This window comes from Macaca fascicularis, chromosome 11, assembly GCF_037993035.2.
Source record: "Macaca fascicularis isolate 582-1 chromosome 11, T2T-MFA8v1.1".
NCBI lineage: Eukaryota > Metazoa > Chordata > Mammalia > Primates > Cercopithecidae > Macaca > Macaca fascicularis.
Genome location: NC_088385.1, coordinates 34,003,180 through 34,019,700, shown reverse-complemented (window position 1 = coordinate 34,019,700; position 16,521 = coordinate 34,003,180). Strand labels below are relative to the sequence as shown.

The following is a 16,521-nucleotide window of genomic DNA, read 5'->3' as shown; positions in this document are numbered from 1 at the left end:
TTAGTCTAGAAATCATTTATTTAGTCTTTATCCTATCAGAAGTCACAACTTGTCCATGTAAAGTTAACAGCTTGGTTTCAGAAGCCAAATTTCTCTATCTCATTTTAAGATCAAAGGAGAAAAAGAGTGACTAAATTAGGTTTTATGACTGTAAGTGTAAAATGGTTCCAAAGATTTTGGAAAGGGAAGTCAGAAAATAATACCAACTTTCCTTGTCCTGTGATTTCTAAGGGGTACTGGATTCTTCTGCCAGTTTTTTTTTCACCTATCTCCCAGATTTTATTTTTCAGACAGGTGCACTTAGGGTTGTATGTTAACTCTTTTAGGTCACCAGGGTGTAGTTTAGTTCTCTGCCTCTGTGATTGCTGAGGTATAATACTTGTATTGGAATGTATCATGGATTTCACTAAGTGGCCTCTCATGAAAGGCCTTCTAAAGGGGCTGATGCATTCCAAGAGGCTAATTTACAATATTGGAGAATTTTTGGAAATAATTAAAATTTTTCATAAAGGTACATAGTGGCTGGGCATGGTGGCTCACACTTGTAATCTCAACACTAGGAGGTTGAGGCTGGAGGATCATTTGAGGCCAGGAGTATGAGACCAGACTAGGCAACATAGTGAGAACTCATCTCTACAAAAAATTTTAAAATTAGCCAGGCACAGTGGTGTGCACCTGTGGTCCCAGTGCTGGAGGCTGGGAGGGAGGCTGAGGTGGGATCACTTGAGCCTGGGAAGTTGAGGCTGCAGTGAGCCAAGATGATGCCACTGCACTCCAGCTTGGGCTAGAGAGTGAGACCCTGTCTCAAAAAAATAAAAGATAATTTTTATACTTCATGAGATATTTTTTCTGTTGGAGGATAATATTGTATGTTGAACAGTTATGTTCTGGTGTGCTTTGTTTTTCCCCACATCAGACAGGTAATGTGCCAACATGGTAACAAAGTTTGAGGAAGGTATATCTCACACATGAGCATGAAAAGCCAGTTGTTACATTTATGAACTACAAAAGCATCCTGGTGCACTTATGTTTGAGAAAACTTCTTTAATATTAACAAGACTTCACTTCTTTAAGTGTATGCCCTTAGGTTCCTTTCTCATTAGACTCAACAATTTTCCATACTTTTTCCTATCTATCTTAGAACTAATCTGTGTATATCCATGGTTTATCCTTGGGGCAATTCAAATTCTTACCTAAATGAAGCCCTGATACTTCCTTCCTTCCTAATCTTTATGTAGCCTCAAACTATATAAATGGAATTCTTTTTATATAACCCCTAAAGAAATGAAAATTTTCTGTTGGATTCCAGAAGGCTTGTAATTACCTTCACTAGGAAAATTTGCAGGACATACTAGTCCTACAAGCCAAATCTTTGATGACCTAAAATTTTATAGTCTGTGAGGGTCTGAATATCAAAAGCCAGATCTTTGGCCCACTTTTTTTAAAAAAGGCTATTTGCTGTATGAAAAGTAAGATGTTTATTGGTGGAGGTGAACTGATTTCTAGAGACTGCTGTGAATCTGTGGTTATTTGGATTTATGTATATACACCTGAACTATGGAACTACTTAAAGTGAATAAGTGGATTTCTCTAAGGAAATTTTAAAAAGACCTCCTAAATTTCAGAATGAAAATAAATATGCTAGCAACAAGCTGATGAGTATTTTTAAAAGTCACCTTATGTCAGAACTTACTCCCTCTTTCCCCTTTCGCCTTCTAGCTTCTGCCATACAAAAATAAAAACCAACCCAGCAACCAAAATAGGAATTTACTTCTAAATTTACTTCCAGATTTTAGTACTGCATTGAGTCTAGAATTCCTGTACACACATGAACATGGAAGAACAACAACAAAAAAAATGACACTTTGAATTAGGAACTGAACCATCCCATGCATCAGACAGGCTAGTAACAGGAAAGGTGTACAGCTTATTATACATGTTCTCTAAAGGCTTGCTTCTGATGGTTTTTCAGGCAGTGCTTTGGTTTTTTTGTTTGTGTTTTGGAAACGGGGTCTCACTATGTTTCTTCAGGCTGGCCTCGAACTCCTGGGCTCACAGGATCCTCTGGCTTCAGCCTCCCTAGTGGCTAGGACTATAGGTGGCCACCACCATGCCCAGCTTCCAGGCAGTGCCTTTTTTAGTTGTTAAGGCTGAGACTGTTGTGTCAGCACAGGTGTGGAAGGAATTTGACCTTGGCTTAACACTCATCTATTGATTTCTCACAGAGTTAAAGAGTCTAGAAAAGCATTCACTTGAAGAAGAACAAAAGAATTTCACCCATAAGCATAAATTCCATGTATTTTTTTTAAGATTAATGCTGATATGTTTATCTTTATTGTATCAGTTAATCATCTCACTACCTACGGCTTGAAAGTATATTTCATAGGCTAGGAATAGAGAACAGAAGAAATTACAACCCATTGGGGAAAGGGATAAAAATTTTTAACTGCAAGTGAAGTGGATGATTGAAAATTGTATAGCAACTTCTCTGCCATCTTTCATTACTGATGCCCTCTCTTATACATAATGGTCATAAGGATCAGAATGTAAATCAGTTTTGTAAAATAAGATCAGTGCTAAAGACCTAAGTGACCTACATTTTCTGAATTTAGGAAAATGTAAAGAAAAGTGGATTTTTAAGGATTTTTGAATTTCAAGTGTCAGTTTTATAAGATTTAAAAAGAATGTCCTGAGTTAACATAATTTTCAGGCTTATCATGTAGTGTTGAGATGATCTCTTTGCACTAATAATTTCCTAATTATCTCATTACAGGCTTCCTTTCTGTCTGACCAGCCTGAGCCTTACCTGCCATTTCTTTCACGCTTCATTGAAACACAGATGTTTGCCACCTTTATTGATAATAAAATTATGTCTCAGTGGGAAGAGAAAGATCCTTTGCTTCGGGTCTTTGACTCTCGGATTGATAAGATAAGACTGTATAATGTAAGGGCACCCACCTTGCGGACGTCTATATATCAGAAATGCAGCACTTTAAAAGAAGCAGGTACATTTGCCATGCCTTTTAAATTAAATTAAAATCCATGATCGCTTTTTCCCCACAAATTGTTGGCCTTATGTACAACAAAATTAATTTTCAGTTTTAGACTTCATGGCTAATCCTGGTCCGATTATCACAAAATGCTTTGTAAATTTTTGTTTCTGTTTCTGAGTCCCACTCCTACTTGACTTTCCTTATCTCTTAGTCAGAAGAGGAAAAACAATAATAAATTGAATCAAGTATGACTGGAAGGTTGCTACGATTTTTGTTTTTGTTTTTTTTGTTTTTGTTTTTGAGATGGATCTTGCTCTATCACCCAGGCTAGAGTACAGTGGTGCGATCTTGGCTCACTGCAACCTCCGCCTCCTGGATTCAAACATTTCTCCTGCCTCTGCCTCCCAAGTAGCTGGGATTACAGGCATGCGCCACCATGCCTGACTAATTTTTGTATTTTTTATAGAGACAGGGGTTTCACCATGTTGGCCGGGCTGGTCTTGAACTCCTGACCTCAGGTGATCTGCCCTCCTCAGCCTTCCCAAGTACTGGGATTACAGGTGCGAGCCACCGTGTCCAGCCTGACTTTTGTTTTATTCTCTTTATTGTCTAATGGAAAAATTTTTAATTTCTGTCTTGCTACTTATGTTTCCTTTTTACTTCTCACCTCTTCTCTATATCCAAGAAAGGGTAAGTATTTATTTAAAACAGTAAATCTTAGATTCTGCTTAATTTACATACTAAAACAGTATCTTTGCTTTGGTAGTGCCATTAATTATAATAGCTTCATTTATTGAAATTAAATCTGAGTCAGGCCGGGCGTGATGGCTCACACCTTTAATCCCAGCACTTTGGGAGGCCGAGGCCAGCAGATCAGTTGAGGTCAGGAGTTCAGAACCAGCCTGTCCAACATGGCAAAACCCCATCTCTACTAAAAATACAAAAATTAGCCACGTGTGGTGTCGTGTGCCTGTAATCCCAGCTACTAGGGAGGCTGAGATAGGAGCATCACTTGAACCTGGGAGGCGGAGGTTGCAGTGAGCCAATATGGCACCACTGCATTCCCGCCTGGGCAACAGAGCGAGACTCCGTCTCAAAAAAAAAAGAAAGAAATTAAGTCTTAACCAGTCTCGTCTAGGAGTGTAATATAGTCCATTAAATAAATAATCATATTAATAGCCAACATGAGTATTTGCTATGTCAGTCATCATGCCAGGTGTTGTTCATGAATTTTTTTTTTGTTTTTTCTTTTGAGACAGGGTCTCGCTTGTTGCCTAGGCTAGAGTGCAGTGGCGCCATCATGGCTCACAGCAGCCTCAACCTCCTGGGCTCAGGTGATCTTCCTACTGCAGCCTCCTGGGGAATGGGTGCTACAGGCATGTGCCGCCACCCTCGGGTGATTTTTTTTGTAGAGACAGGGTTTCACCGTGTTACTAAGGTAATTATCTTATCTTGGTTGGTCTTGAATTCCTGGGCTCAAGCGATCCATCTGCTTCAGTTTCCCAAAGTGCTGGGATTACAGGTGTGAGCCACTGTGACTGGCCCAGCACCCGTTTTTTTTTTTGAAACAGAATCTCACTGTCACTCAGGCTGGAGTGCAGTGGTGCCATCTCGGCTCACTGCAACCTCTGCTTCCTGGGTTCAAGTGATCCTCCCACCACAGCCTCCCAAGTAGCTGGGACCACAGATGCACACCACCATGCTCGGCTAATTTTTTGTATTTTTGGTAGAGACAGGGTTTCACCATGTTGCTCAGGCTGGTCTCGAACTCCTGAGCTCAAACAAAACACCTGCCTTGGCCTCTCAAAGTGCTAGGATTACAGGCATGAACCATCATGTCCGGCCTGGAATACTTATTTTTATTTCGTTTTATTACTGCCCTTATTTTACAGTTGAGAAAACTGAGAGGTTAAGTAACTTGCCTGTGGTTGCATAGCTGGTGATTGGTCGAGCCATGGTTTGAATCCAGGTCTGACTGATTTCTGGCACAGGAAGCCTTAACATCATGTTAGCTGTTCATTCAAGAAAGAACTATGTAAAATGTACTAGTCCACACTTATTTTATACAATTATGCCTGGTCCCTAACCTGTTCTTTGCCACATAAGCAGATACCTGTCACCTGATGGCCCTCCCTTTTGTTTCATTCCCTTCAAATGTTGGAGTTATTTGATAGCAACTTTTCCTCTGGAGAAAAAGGAGAGGCAGCAAATGTGGAACTTCCTTGATCTGCCTGTCTTGTTTGCTTGCCTTTCCCACTTCACTTAAATAGATCAAAGTCAGGAATGATGATGCTGAAGCGTTAGTGTATGTAAGGGAGAAGTATGTAAATGATGTCTTTTATGTAACCATAGAAACATCACCCTGTCGTATTCCCACGAATCAGGGTAGATCCTTGGAGCCCCTTCAGGAAGTGGCAATTACCTATGTGGTTTTGGAAATTTAGGAAGTAGAGTTAATGAAATTGTCTATCCTTGTTCAGAGAATAAAATGAATTCCAGTGCCTTAATAGCCATTTGAATAGCATAATGCCTTGTTGCACAAATTTCATTTCTCCCTTCCTGATGGAATTTTTTAGATGGAACTAAGCACCAATACCTTAATTGTGTGCTTCCAGAAAGTCTTTCCAATTAAAATAGATTTTCTTTCAGCCTCTCAGACAGTTTGGTACTCCCACTGTCATCGCAGAAATTATATAATACTCTTGAAAATATACCACTGTGGCCAGGCACAGTGGCTCACGCCTGTAATCCCAGCACTTTGGGAGGCCGAGGAGAGCAGATCATCTGGGGTCAGGGGTTCGAGACCAGCCTGGCCAACATGGTGAAACCCTGTCTTTACTAAAAATACAAAAATTAGCTGGGCATGGTGGTGGGTGCCTGTAATCCCTGCTGCTCGAGAGGCTGAGGCAGGAGAATCGCTGGAACCCAGGAGTTGGAGGTTGCAGTGAGCTGATATTGCGCCATTGCACTCCATCCTAGACTCCATCTAAAAAAAAAAAGGAAAAGGGGCAACATAAACTGATTCTATGAAATATTTATAAAGGCACCTTGTTCTTCTCTTAAGTCACAAGATTAGCAGCTCCCACAGTGTGTTCTGTTTATCACACAACTACCATTACTGCTTGTTCTCCCCTTTTAAGTAATCTCCAGGCAGAGGATCGGAGACCTAGTCTTGCTTCTAAAATATTATATTTTCTCTTGACAATTCAGTTGATTAAAATGTTTAAGATCAGGTTTTATTTATTTGTTTGTTTACCTGAGAAATAGGTCACTGTTTCTGGGGTCTTTGAGACATCTTCCAACATCCCTGACTTTTAGTGGCTTTAAAATAGAAATGTTTAATAATCACATCTTAACACTGACCTATTTTTTCTTCCAAAGGCCAGTTTCTTATCCTCTGAACATTCTAAATGCCTGGTTATTTAACTTTTGCTGTATTACCCTCTTGATCTAATAAACACTCGTAAATGACTCCTACTAATGAGAATGTGACTGCTGCTAAAAGTGAGGTAATAAACTTCACACCGTTGCTTGTTTTTACAGATGGAGAACCATGAATATTTAATAGGTCTTTGTACAAAGAAGTAAAGTTAATAAGGCCATTGTGCTTGTGTCTTCTCTTTAACTTGTATTTCAGCTCAAGAAAAATATTTTATTTGCTATCATTTTCTTTAATGTTGTACTTAGAACCGTATTTTTGTGTAAGAATATTGAATTTCTCACTTAAGGGAAACTGTTTCAATACAAAATTGTAGGTTTTTCAGCCCCGCTGCCCTGATTTTGACAAAGGCAGAAAATACCATGAAAATCAATCATCCAATATTTACTTAAAGTTAACGTTTTTATACTTATATTATACTAATTTCTGAAGAGCCTTTGTAAAAATCTGTTTCAAGACCGGGCGCGGTGGCTCACGCTTATAATCCCAGCACTTTGGGAGGCCAAGGAAGGTGGATCGCCTGAGGTCAGGAGTTCGAGACCAGCCTGACCAACATGATGCAACACCATCTCTACTAAAAATACTGGAACTGGTGGCACATGCCTGCAATCTCAGCTACTTGGGAGGCTGAGGCAGGAGGATCATTTGAACCCGGGAGGCGGAGATTGCAGTGAGCCAAGATTGTGCCATTGCACTCTAGCCTGGCCAATAAGAGCGAAACTTTGTCTCGAAACATACACGCATGCGCGTGCGCGTGCACACACACACACACACACAGTCTGTTTCAGAGTGTCGGAGTGATTGGGCTCTCTGTAGGTGCATGAGTGGAGGAAGCATTATTTTTGAAGGGCTAGCAATGAAATGTCTCTAATTTATTATAAATTTAATTTATAGCCCAATCAATTGAACAGAGACTGATGAAAATGGATCACACTGCAATCCACCCACATCTACTTGATATGAAAATTGGTCAAGGCAAATATGAGCAGGGGTTCTTTCCAAAGTTACAGTCCGATGTCTTGGCAACAGGACCAACCAATAACAAGTAAGCACGTTCTTCACTTGAGTAGTTGGTTGAAGGAATGAATGAAGGGTGGGGTGCTCTGCAACTCAAATGGACAATGCTTAACTATTAAACATCTATCTGATTACTTTTTTCAAGACCACATTAATGCATTTAAAATATGGATTGACACTTCTGTGAGTGCTTGACCTTTAAATCCATCATTTAAAAAAAACCAAAGTCTAGAGATTTTTTTTTCTTTTTCAAGCAAAGTACACTTGGAAAAGCCACACTTTAAGTGGCGATTTAAATATAATGATAATACTATCTAATGGAATTTAGAAAGGTTAGACCTTTATCATCTGTATTAGTTTCCTAGGGCTGCTATAACAAAGAACCACAAACTCAGTGGCTTAAAACAACAGAAATTATTCTTCCACAGTTTTGGGAGGTAGAAATTTGAAATCAAGGAATTGTCAGGGTCGTGCTCCCTTCGAGGCTTCTAGGGAATGATCCTTCCTTGCCTTTTCCAGCTTTTAGGAGAACATAAGAGAGTTTAACAACAGCCTGTCACACCAGTCTAATGAGATCCTTCCAGATTAAAGAGCTTTCAGATGTCTCACCTCTGCCTTAAACTGGGTTTTGTTAAGAGGAGTGGTTCCAGAGAAGACAGGGTAGTACTTTGGGTAGCAAGATACATTCTTAGGCTCCATCTTCCCTCTTGAAGAGCTAAAGAGAAAATTTTTTGAAAAGAATTTTTAGTATTAGTATCCTTTTAAATACTTAGAAAAGGAATACCAAACAGTAAAGTGAAAGAGTTGTGGCCAGGCATGGTGGCTCACACCTGTAACCTGAGCACTTTGGGAGGCCGAGGCAGGCAGATAGCTTGAGCCCAGGAGTTGAGGACTAGCCTAGCCACTGTGGTGAAACCCTGTCTCTACAAAAAAGATACAGAAATTATCTGGGCATGGTGGTGTGCACCTATAGTCCCAGCTACTCAGGAGACTGAGGTGGGAGGATCACTTGAGCCCCGGGAGGTTGAGGCTATGGTGAGCCGTGATTGTACTACTACACTTCAGCCTGGGCAACAGAGAGAGGCCCTGTCTCAAAAAATAAAAATAGTATTAAAAAGAATTGTAGATTAAAAACAACAACAACAACTTCATTTGGAACTGGGTGTGGTGGCACATGCCTGTATCCCTAGCTACTTGGGAGGCTGAGGTGGGAGGATCACTTGAACCCAGGAGTTGGAGGTTTCAGTGACCTATGAGCACCACTATTATCCAGCCTGGGCAACACAGCGAGGCCCTGTCTCAAAAAAAAAAACTTGGGCCAGGCACGGTGGCTCACGCCTGTAATCCTGGCACTTTAGGAGTACGAGGCAGAAAGATCACTTTGAGCCCAGGAGTTTGAGACCAGCGTGGGCAACATAGGAAGACCCTGTCTCTACAAAAAAAATACATGTTTTTTTTTTTTTTGAGACAAGGTCTCACTCTGTTGCCCAGGCTGGAGTGCTATGGCCTGATCCTGGTTCACTGTAGCCTTGACCTCCCCAGGCTTGTGTGATCCTCCTGCCTCAGCCTCCCAAGTAGCTGGAACTAAAGGCACATGCCAACACACCTAGCTAATTTTTGTGTTTTTTGTAGAGACAGGATTTTGTCCTATTGCCCAAGCTAGTCTTGAACTTCTGGGCTCAAGCAACCTGACCTCCTTGGCCTCCCAAAGTGCTGGGATTGTAGGTGTGAGCCGCCGGGCCAAGCTCCTACAAAATTTATTTTTTTAATTAAGCCGGGTGTGGTGGCTCATGCCTGTAATCCCAGCACTTTGGGAGGCCTAAGCGAGTGTATCACTTGAAGCCAGGAGTTAAAGACCAGCCTGGTCAACATAACGAAACCCCATCTGTACTAAAAATACAAAAATTAGCTGGGTGTGGTGGTGCATACCCAGCTACTTGGGAGGCTATAATGCCAGCTACTTGGGAGGCCGAGGCATGAGAATCGCTTGAGCCTGGGAGGCAGTCAGGCATGCTGGCATGCGACTATAGTCCCAGCTACTGGTGAGGCTCAGGTGGGAGTATCACTTGAACCTGAGAGGTCTAGGCTGCAGTGAGCTGTGATGTGATGGCATCACTGCACTCCAGCCTGGTCAACCTTGCAAAGACCCTCTTTCAAAAAAACAAAAACAAAAAACCCTTCATTTGATTGACCTTTCATTTAAAAGGCTGTCTCAACTTTAATGAAGACAGTATTAGAGGATGGTTCACTAGAAATATGGAAAAGTTATATATTCAGAATGAAATTTTCTCCTCTTGTAGAAAATGCAAATGTTTATACTAAAGTCTTGGGGAGGAAAATTGTTCAAGAGGATTTAACATGCTACTTACAAGACAGAAGCAAATAACTAATGACTGAACTTTTTATTGTACTTACCTTAGTTTGCAGGGTTTCACCCTCCAGTGAAGGGCTGGCCCTGCTTTTATACACACTGAACTTAAAAACTGTGCTAAGAAGTGAGGCGTGGTGGCACTCCCCAGTACTACCTACTAGGAGGCTGAGGAGGAAGTATTTCTTGAGGCCAGGAGCTAGAAGCCACAGTGTGCAATGATTGTGTCTGTGAATAACCTCCAGCATAGGCAACATAGTGAGGTTTCATCTTTATTTTAAAAAATAAATAAATAAAAGAAAAGAAATGCGCTAATAGATATTGATGGTTGTTAGGGTTCAAACTTTACAGATAATGATATTAGATACAATGTTCTATTTTTCAGAAGTGGATGATAACTAGGAGAATTTTCCATAAGGCAGATTAGCCATCAGTTTATTTATTTTTTCTTTTATTTGTGAAGTATTCTAATTGTTCAAATCACTTTGATCTGGTTAGACTATTAGTTTAACAGTTTTTGTTTTCTTTTTGTTTTGTACGGAGTCTCGCTCTGTTGCCCAGGCTAGAGTGCAATGGCATGATCTCGGCTTACCACAACCTCCACCTCCCTGGTTCAAGTGATTCTCCTGCCTCAGCCTCCCCAAGTAGCTGGGATTACAGACATGCGCCACTATGCCAGGATAATTTTTTTTTTTTTTTTTTAGTAGAGATAGGGTTTTACCATGTTGGTTAGACTGGTTTTGAAATCTTGACCTCAGGTGATCCTCCCGCCTCAGCCTCCCAAAGTGCTGGGATTACAGGCGTGAGCCACTGCGCCTGGCTCTTTTGATGGCATTAGATAGTTCATTTATTCATTTGGCAAATATTTATGGAACTCCTACTGTATGTGAGGGCTGTCCTAGTTACTAGGAGTTTATTAATGAACAAAACAACAAAAATCTCTGCTTTCAAGTGCAAATAAACAGAAAAAGGAACTTAATATGTCAAATAACGTGTCAGATGGTAAGAGGTATGAAGAAAAACAAAGTGGGAAAGAAAAATAGGGAGTGCTTAGGAAGGAGGAGTTTAATTTTGAAATCTTATAGCCTTGTTTTCTTGCTTTTGCCTTATATATAATTTTACGGTTTCCCATTTCCACACTAAGCCTCAGTCATTACATTTCAGGTAGATATAGTCCAGAGAAAAGATCCTCCTGCCCCAGCCTCCCAAGTAGCTGGGACCACAGGCACATGCCACCATGCCCAGCTAACTTTTTGTGTTTTATAGAGACAGGGTCTCCCTATGTTACCCAGGCTAGTCTTGAACTCCTAGGCTCAGTGATCCTCCTGCCACAGTGTCCCAATTGTGGGGTAAATGGATTTATAACCATGCCTGTATATATGGTGGATCAACTGTTAGAGAGAACTTCATATGCTGTTTACAAGACAGAACCAAATAAGCAGTCTTTAGTATTTCAGCAGTTGTGATTATCATTGGTAAAATTATGCTCAGTAAATAAAGTTTAATGCAAAGAATAAATTACTTACTTAACAAGACCAGGAATGTGTGGACTTCATAGCAATTTTTTTAAGCAGTGCTCATTTCCCTGTTTTGAAAATAAAATTAAGTAGGCCATTTTGTCCCACAGAGCATATAGTAAGAGCTGGTTATATTTAAGTTAATCTTTATCCTTTTCTGCCTGCCAAGGGCACAGTTTTATGCCATTTATATTTTTGCGCCTTACTTTCGTTTGTTATATAAGTCCATTAGTTAGTATTTATATTGTTTCATGTTTTTACTATTTATTTGGACTATCTTGCCCATTAACCCTAATTTTTAAAATTCCTGAGCAAACTTGTGTTACACTGACATTTTTTGCTACAGGGCTATTTTCAAGGCCTCCATATCAAATATCTACACCCAGGTGTTTGTACATTTTGTTATTTATATTCTATTCTTTCCCCTTAAAGATCTTCAGGTTGTATTTGTATTCTGTTTCATAATCTTAATGTGTTTTTTTATGGATCATAATTTTCATTCACCCCCGATTCTTTTTGTATCCTTTTTACAGTTTTACATTGATCTTTTGCTTTGGAGATATTTCCAAGGATTCCACTTCAAAGATCTGTAACTAGATCTTTGCACATTTTTCCCTGATATAAACCATAAACCTATTCCTCTTCTTAAGAAACTATTTTGAGAGGGGCTACCTTCCTTGATACCATTGTAACAATGATTATCCAGTGTTCCCCTAAATAACTGACTGAAATAAGATTATTCACAAGCTTGATACCAAAGGCATATGTAATTTTTTTTTTTTCTTTTTTTAGAGACAGGGTCTCATTATGTTGCCCGGGCTGGAGTGCAGTGGCATGATCATGGCTCACTGCAGCCTCAACCTCTTGGGTACAAGTGATCCTCCTGCCCCAGCCTCCCAAGTAGCTGGGACCACAGGCACATGCCACCATGCCCAGCTAACTTTTTGTGTTTTATAGAGACAGGGTCTCCCTGTGTTACCCAGGCTAGTCTTGAACTCCTGGGCTCAGTGATCCTCCTGCCACAGCGTCCCAAAGTGCTCGGATTAGATGAGCCACCATGCCCAGCTGTAAATTAGTTTTAAAGCAGCAAAAGAAGCATTATTCTCATTTAAGCTTTTCTCACACTGGATTCTTTATAATAAAAATAATAAATTGTTTTCAGTAATGTAACATGACTTTTTCTGAGTGGCAAAAGTGATAATTTTTTAAATTATATCTAGCTCTGTGCTGTCTAAGATACACTCCAGAGTAAGTATTCAACTAGACATGGTAGCTCACACCATAACCCCAGCACTTTGGGAGGCTGAGGATGGTGGATCATTTTAGGCCAGGAGTTTAAGATCAGCCTGGCCAACATGGTGAAACCCCGCCTCTACTAAAGAGACAAAAATTAATTTGGCGTGGTGGTGCATACCTGTAATCCCAGCTACTTGGGAGCCTGAGTCATGAGAATCGCTTGAACTCAGGAGGTGGAGGTTACAGTGAGCCAAAATCGTGCCACTGCACTCCAGCCTGGGCGACAGAGTGATACTTTGCCTAAAAAAAAAAAAAAAAAGGTAAGTATTCCTAGGATAGTGTAATGAGTACAGGTCATGGGGATGATAGGTAAGAGCTGAGAAAAATTTTTAAAATAGATTGATATAATGTTTGCTCTTTAAAAATATGGAGTATTGGCCAGGCGCGGTGGCTCATGCCTGTAATCCCAGCAGTTTGGGAGGCCAAGGCAGGTGGATAATGAGGTCAGGAGTTCAAGGCCAGCCTGGCCAAGATGGTGGATCCCCATCTCTACTAAAAATACAAAAATTAGCGGGGCACGGTGGCTGAAGCTTCTAATTCCAGCTACTCGGGAGGCTGAGGCAGGAGAATCACTTCAACTCGGGCGGCAGAAGTTGCAGTGAGCTGAGACCAAGCCACTGCACTCCAGCCTGGGTGACAGAGTGAGACTCCATCTCAAAAAAAAAAAAAAAAAAAAAAAAAAATCTGGATTAGAAAGTGATGGGGTTAATTTTTAACCACTCAGAATCCCATCACCATGGAATGTTAAAATGTGATATTATGCTCTTACATAGCAAAGATGAGGGAGCAGGAGAACAGGAGTGGACACATCTTGTGTTTGGGGTTTTTTTTTTTTTTTTTTGAGACAGAGTCTCGCTCTGTCACCCAGGCTGGAGTACAGTGGCACGATCTCGGCTCACTGCAAGCTCCGCCTCCCAGGTTCACGCCATTCTCCTGCCTCAGCCTCCTGAGTAGCTGGGACTACAGGTGCCCGCCACCACACCTGGCTAGTTTTTTGTATTTTTAGTAGAGACGGGGTTTCACCCTGTTAGCCAGGATGTCTCGATCTCCTAACCTCGTGATTGTCCTGTCTCGGCCTTGGCCTCCCAAAGTGATGGGATTACAGGTGTGAGCCAATGCACCTGGCCCACATCTTGTTTTTGAAATGAAATTAAAATGTTTATAGAATGTTACACTTTTTTTATTACTGTATCATGAGGATTCTCATATTTATTAGAAATTTGAATTTGTTAATGACTGCATGAGATTTCATTGTATACTACCCTCTACTGTTGAACATTTCGGTTGTTTTGAGTATATTGATTCTACTCTTGTAAGATCTGCAATTAACTCAAAGGCTTTTAGGAAAAATTATATATTAAACGTGCATATGGACTGAAAGATGCATCCTAATTTCAGGAACATTTAAAAGCCCAAATGTGAGTCTTGGAATAAAGGAAATACAGTTTGTTATTACATATATACATGCTGTGATGAACATCTGTAAACCTACATGTTAGATTGCATCTCTGTTTACTTAATTGTATTTATAGAAGAGGCAGGTGATGGTCAGGCATGGTGGTTCACACCTGTAATCCCAGCACTTTGGGAGGCCGAGGCGAGTGGATCATGAGGTCAGGAGATCCAGACCATCCTGGCTAACAAGGTGAAACCCCGTCTCTACTAAAAAATACAAAAAATTAGCCAGGCATGGTGGCGGGCACCTGTAGTCCCAGCTACTCGGGAGGCTGAGGCAGGAGAATGGCGTGAATCCGGGAGGCGGAGCTTGCAACTTGCAGTGAGCTGAGATCATGCCACTGCACTCCAGCCTGGAAGGCAGAGCAAGACTGAGTCTCAAAAAAAAAAAAAAAAAGAGAGAAGGGGCAGGTGATACAGTAGACTTTGCTAGTAAGATAGCTGAGAGACAAGATACTGGCCCTTCTAGAGGAGATTTTATAGAAAATGGAGATAAGTAACTATAATACTCTGTGATAGATACTATAATTGAGGTGTACAGGATGGGTAGCTAACTTAGATTTGGAAGAGTCATAGAACATTTTCTGGAAGCAGTGGCCTCTAATCTATCTGAAAGATGAATGAAAGTTGGGAGGAAACTTCATGGACAAAGTCTCAAAGGTGAGAGAGCTTATTTCATTGGAAACACTGAGGTTGAAAATTGCAGGAGGTGGGCCGGGTGCGGTGGCTCAGTAATCCCAGCACTTTGGGAGGCGGAGGCAGGCAGATCACGTACCTGAGCTCAGGAGTTCCAGACCAGCCTAGCCAACATGGTGAAACCCCGTCTCCACTAAAAATACAAAAATTAGGTGGGCATGTTGGCACATGCCTGTAATCCCAGCTACTTGGAAGGCTGAGGCAGGAGAATTGCTTGAACCCGGGAGGTGGAGGTTGCCGTGAGCCAAGATTGCGGCAGTGCACTCCAGCCTGAGTGACAAGAGCAAAACTCTGTCTCCAAAAAAAAGAAAAAATTGCAGGAGCTTTAAAGTAGAAAGAGTGATCAGCAGTACTAAATGTAGAAGAGGGTTTGAGTAAGCTAAGGATCAAATAATAGCCATTGGACTTGGCAGTTAGGGATTTCAGTGGCTTCATCAAGAGGATTTTTAGGACTGGGCACGGTGGCTTATGCCTGTAATCCCAGCGCTTTGGGAGGCTGAGGTGGGCAGATCACCTGAGGTCAGGTGTTCAAGACCAGACTGGCCAACATAATGAAACCCTGTCTCTACTAAAAAATACTAAAATTAGCCGGGTGTGGTGGCACACACCTGTAGCCAGCTACTTGGGAGGCTGAGACAGGAGAATCACTTGAACCCGGGAGGCGGAGGTTTTAGTGAGCTGAGATCATGCCACTGCCCTCCAGCTTGGGTGACAGCCTGAGACTCCATCCCAAAAAAACAAAAGGCAGTGGGGGGGCGGGGTTAAGCAACTGGGAACAGACACGCCTGTAATCCCAGCACTTTGGGAGGCTGAGACAGGCAGATCGCCTTGAGCTCAGGAGTTCAAGACTGATCTAGGCAACATGGTAAAACCCTGTCTCTACAAAAAATACAAAAATTAGCTGAGCATTAGTGGCTTGCACCTGTGATCCCAGCTACTTGGGAGGCCGAGGTGGGCGGATCACATGAAGGTCAGGGGTTCGAGATCAGCCTGGCCAACACGGTGTGAAACCCCATCTCTACTAAAAATACAAAAATTAGCTGGGTGTAGTGGCGTGCCCCCTTGATCCCAGCTATTCGGGAGGCTGAGGCAGGAGAATCACTTGAACCCAGGACGCGGAGGTTGCAGTGAGCTGAGGTTGCACCACTGCACTCCAGCCTGGGTGACAGAACAAGACTCTATCTCAAACAAACAAACAGACAAAAAAACTTTAAAAAGTGTTTTCAAGGGAAGGAGCTAGTTTGAAATGAACTGAAGATCCAAATGTAAATAAGGAGAAGTCTTACGTATAAATATTTTAAGAATTTTTACATGAGAGGTGTGAAGAAACAGATGTTAACATGACTACAGAGGGCCACGAGGAAGACCAACATGCTTGTCAGCTGAAGAGATTCCACTGAGAGAAAGAGTGGTGATACAGCAGAGGAGGTGACTAATGGAGCGGGTTGAAAAGACGAGAATTGGTCAAGGATGCAGGTGGAAGACACAATTTTGAGCCGTGGCTAATATATTTTATACTTTGAGATCAGAAGAAAGATGAGGATGTTTATGTGCATGCATTGTCTTACGTGGAAGGCAGGAAGAAAGAAGCGAGGGTACCTGAGGGTAAAGAGTTTGCAGTAGTCTTTGAGGAGAATGGGGAAGAGTTGATAAAAGACAGGTGAAGTGATTCATAGGTAGTTGTGAGGGAAATTGGGAACTAGTCTGTGTGGGTACAGGAATAGGGAAATGAGGGGATAG

General features: G+C 41.5%; 1 protein-coding gene and 1 non-coding gene across 8 annotated transcripts in view; one reads left to right on the top strand and one right to left on the bottom strand.

The window, feature by feature from the left end:
- Positions 1–16,521, top strand: part of DENND5B (DENN domain containing 5B) — a 207,342-nt gene that overhangs the window by 135,489 nt on the left and 55,332 nt on the right. For all 7 annotated transcript variants that reach the window (XM_074006551.1, XM_065523983.1, XM_045364979.2 and 4 more), the window contains 2 exons: positions 2,774–3,005; positions 7,327–7,477. In XM_074006551.1, the coding sequence (XP_073862652.1) occupies positions 2,774–3,005; positions 7,327–7,477 (383 nt within the window). The remainder of the gene's footprint in view (positions 1–2,773; positions 3,006–7,326; positions 7,478–16,521) is intronic.
- LOC123567810 (small nucleolar RNA U13) lies at positions 911–1,014 on the bottom strand. The gene has a single exon (XR_006690912.1). It is a non-coding gene; the product is annotated as a small nucleolar RNA U13 (small nucleolar RNA).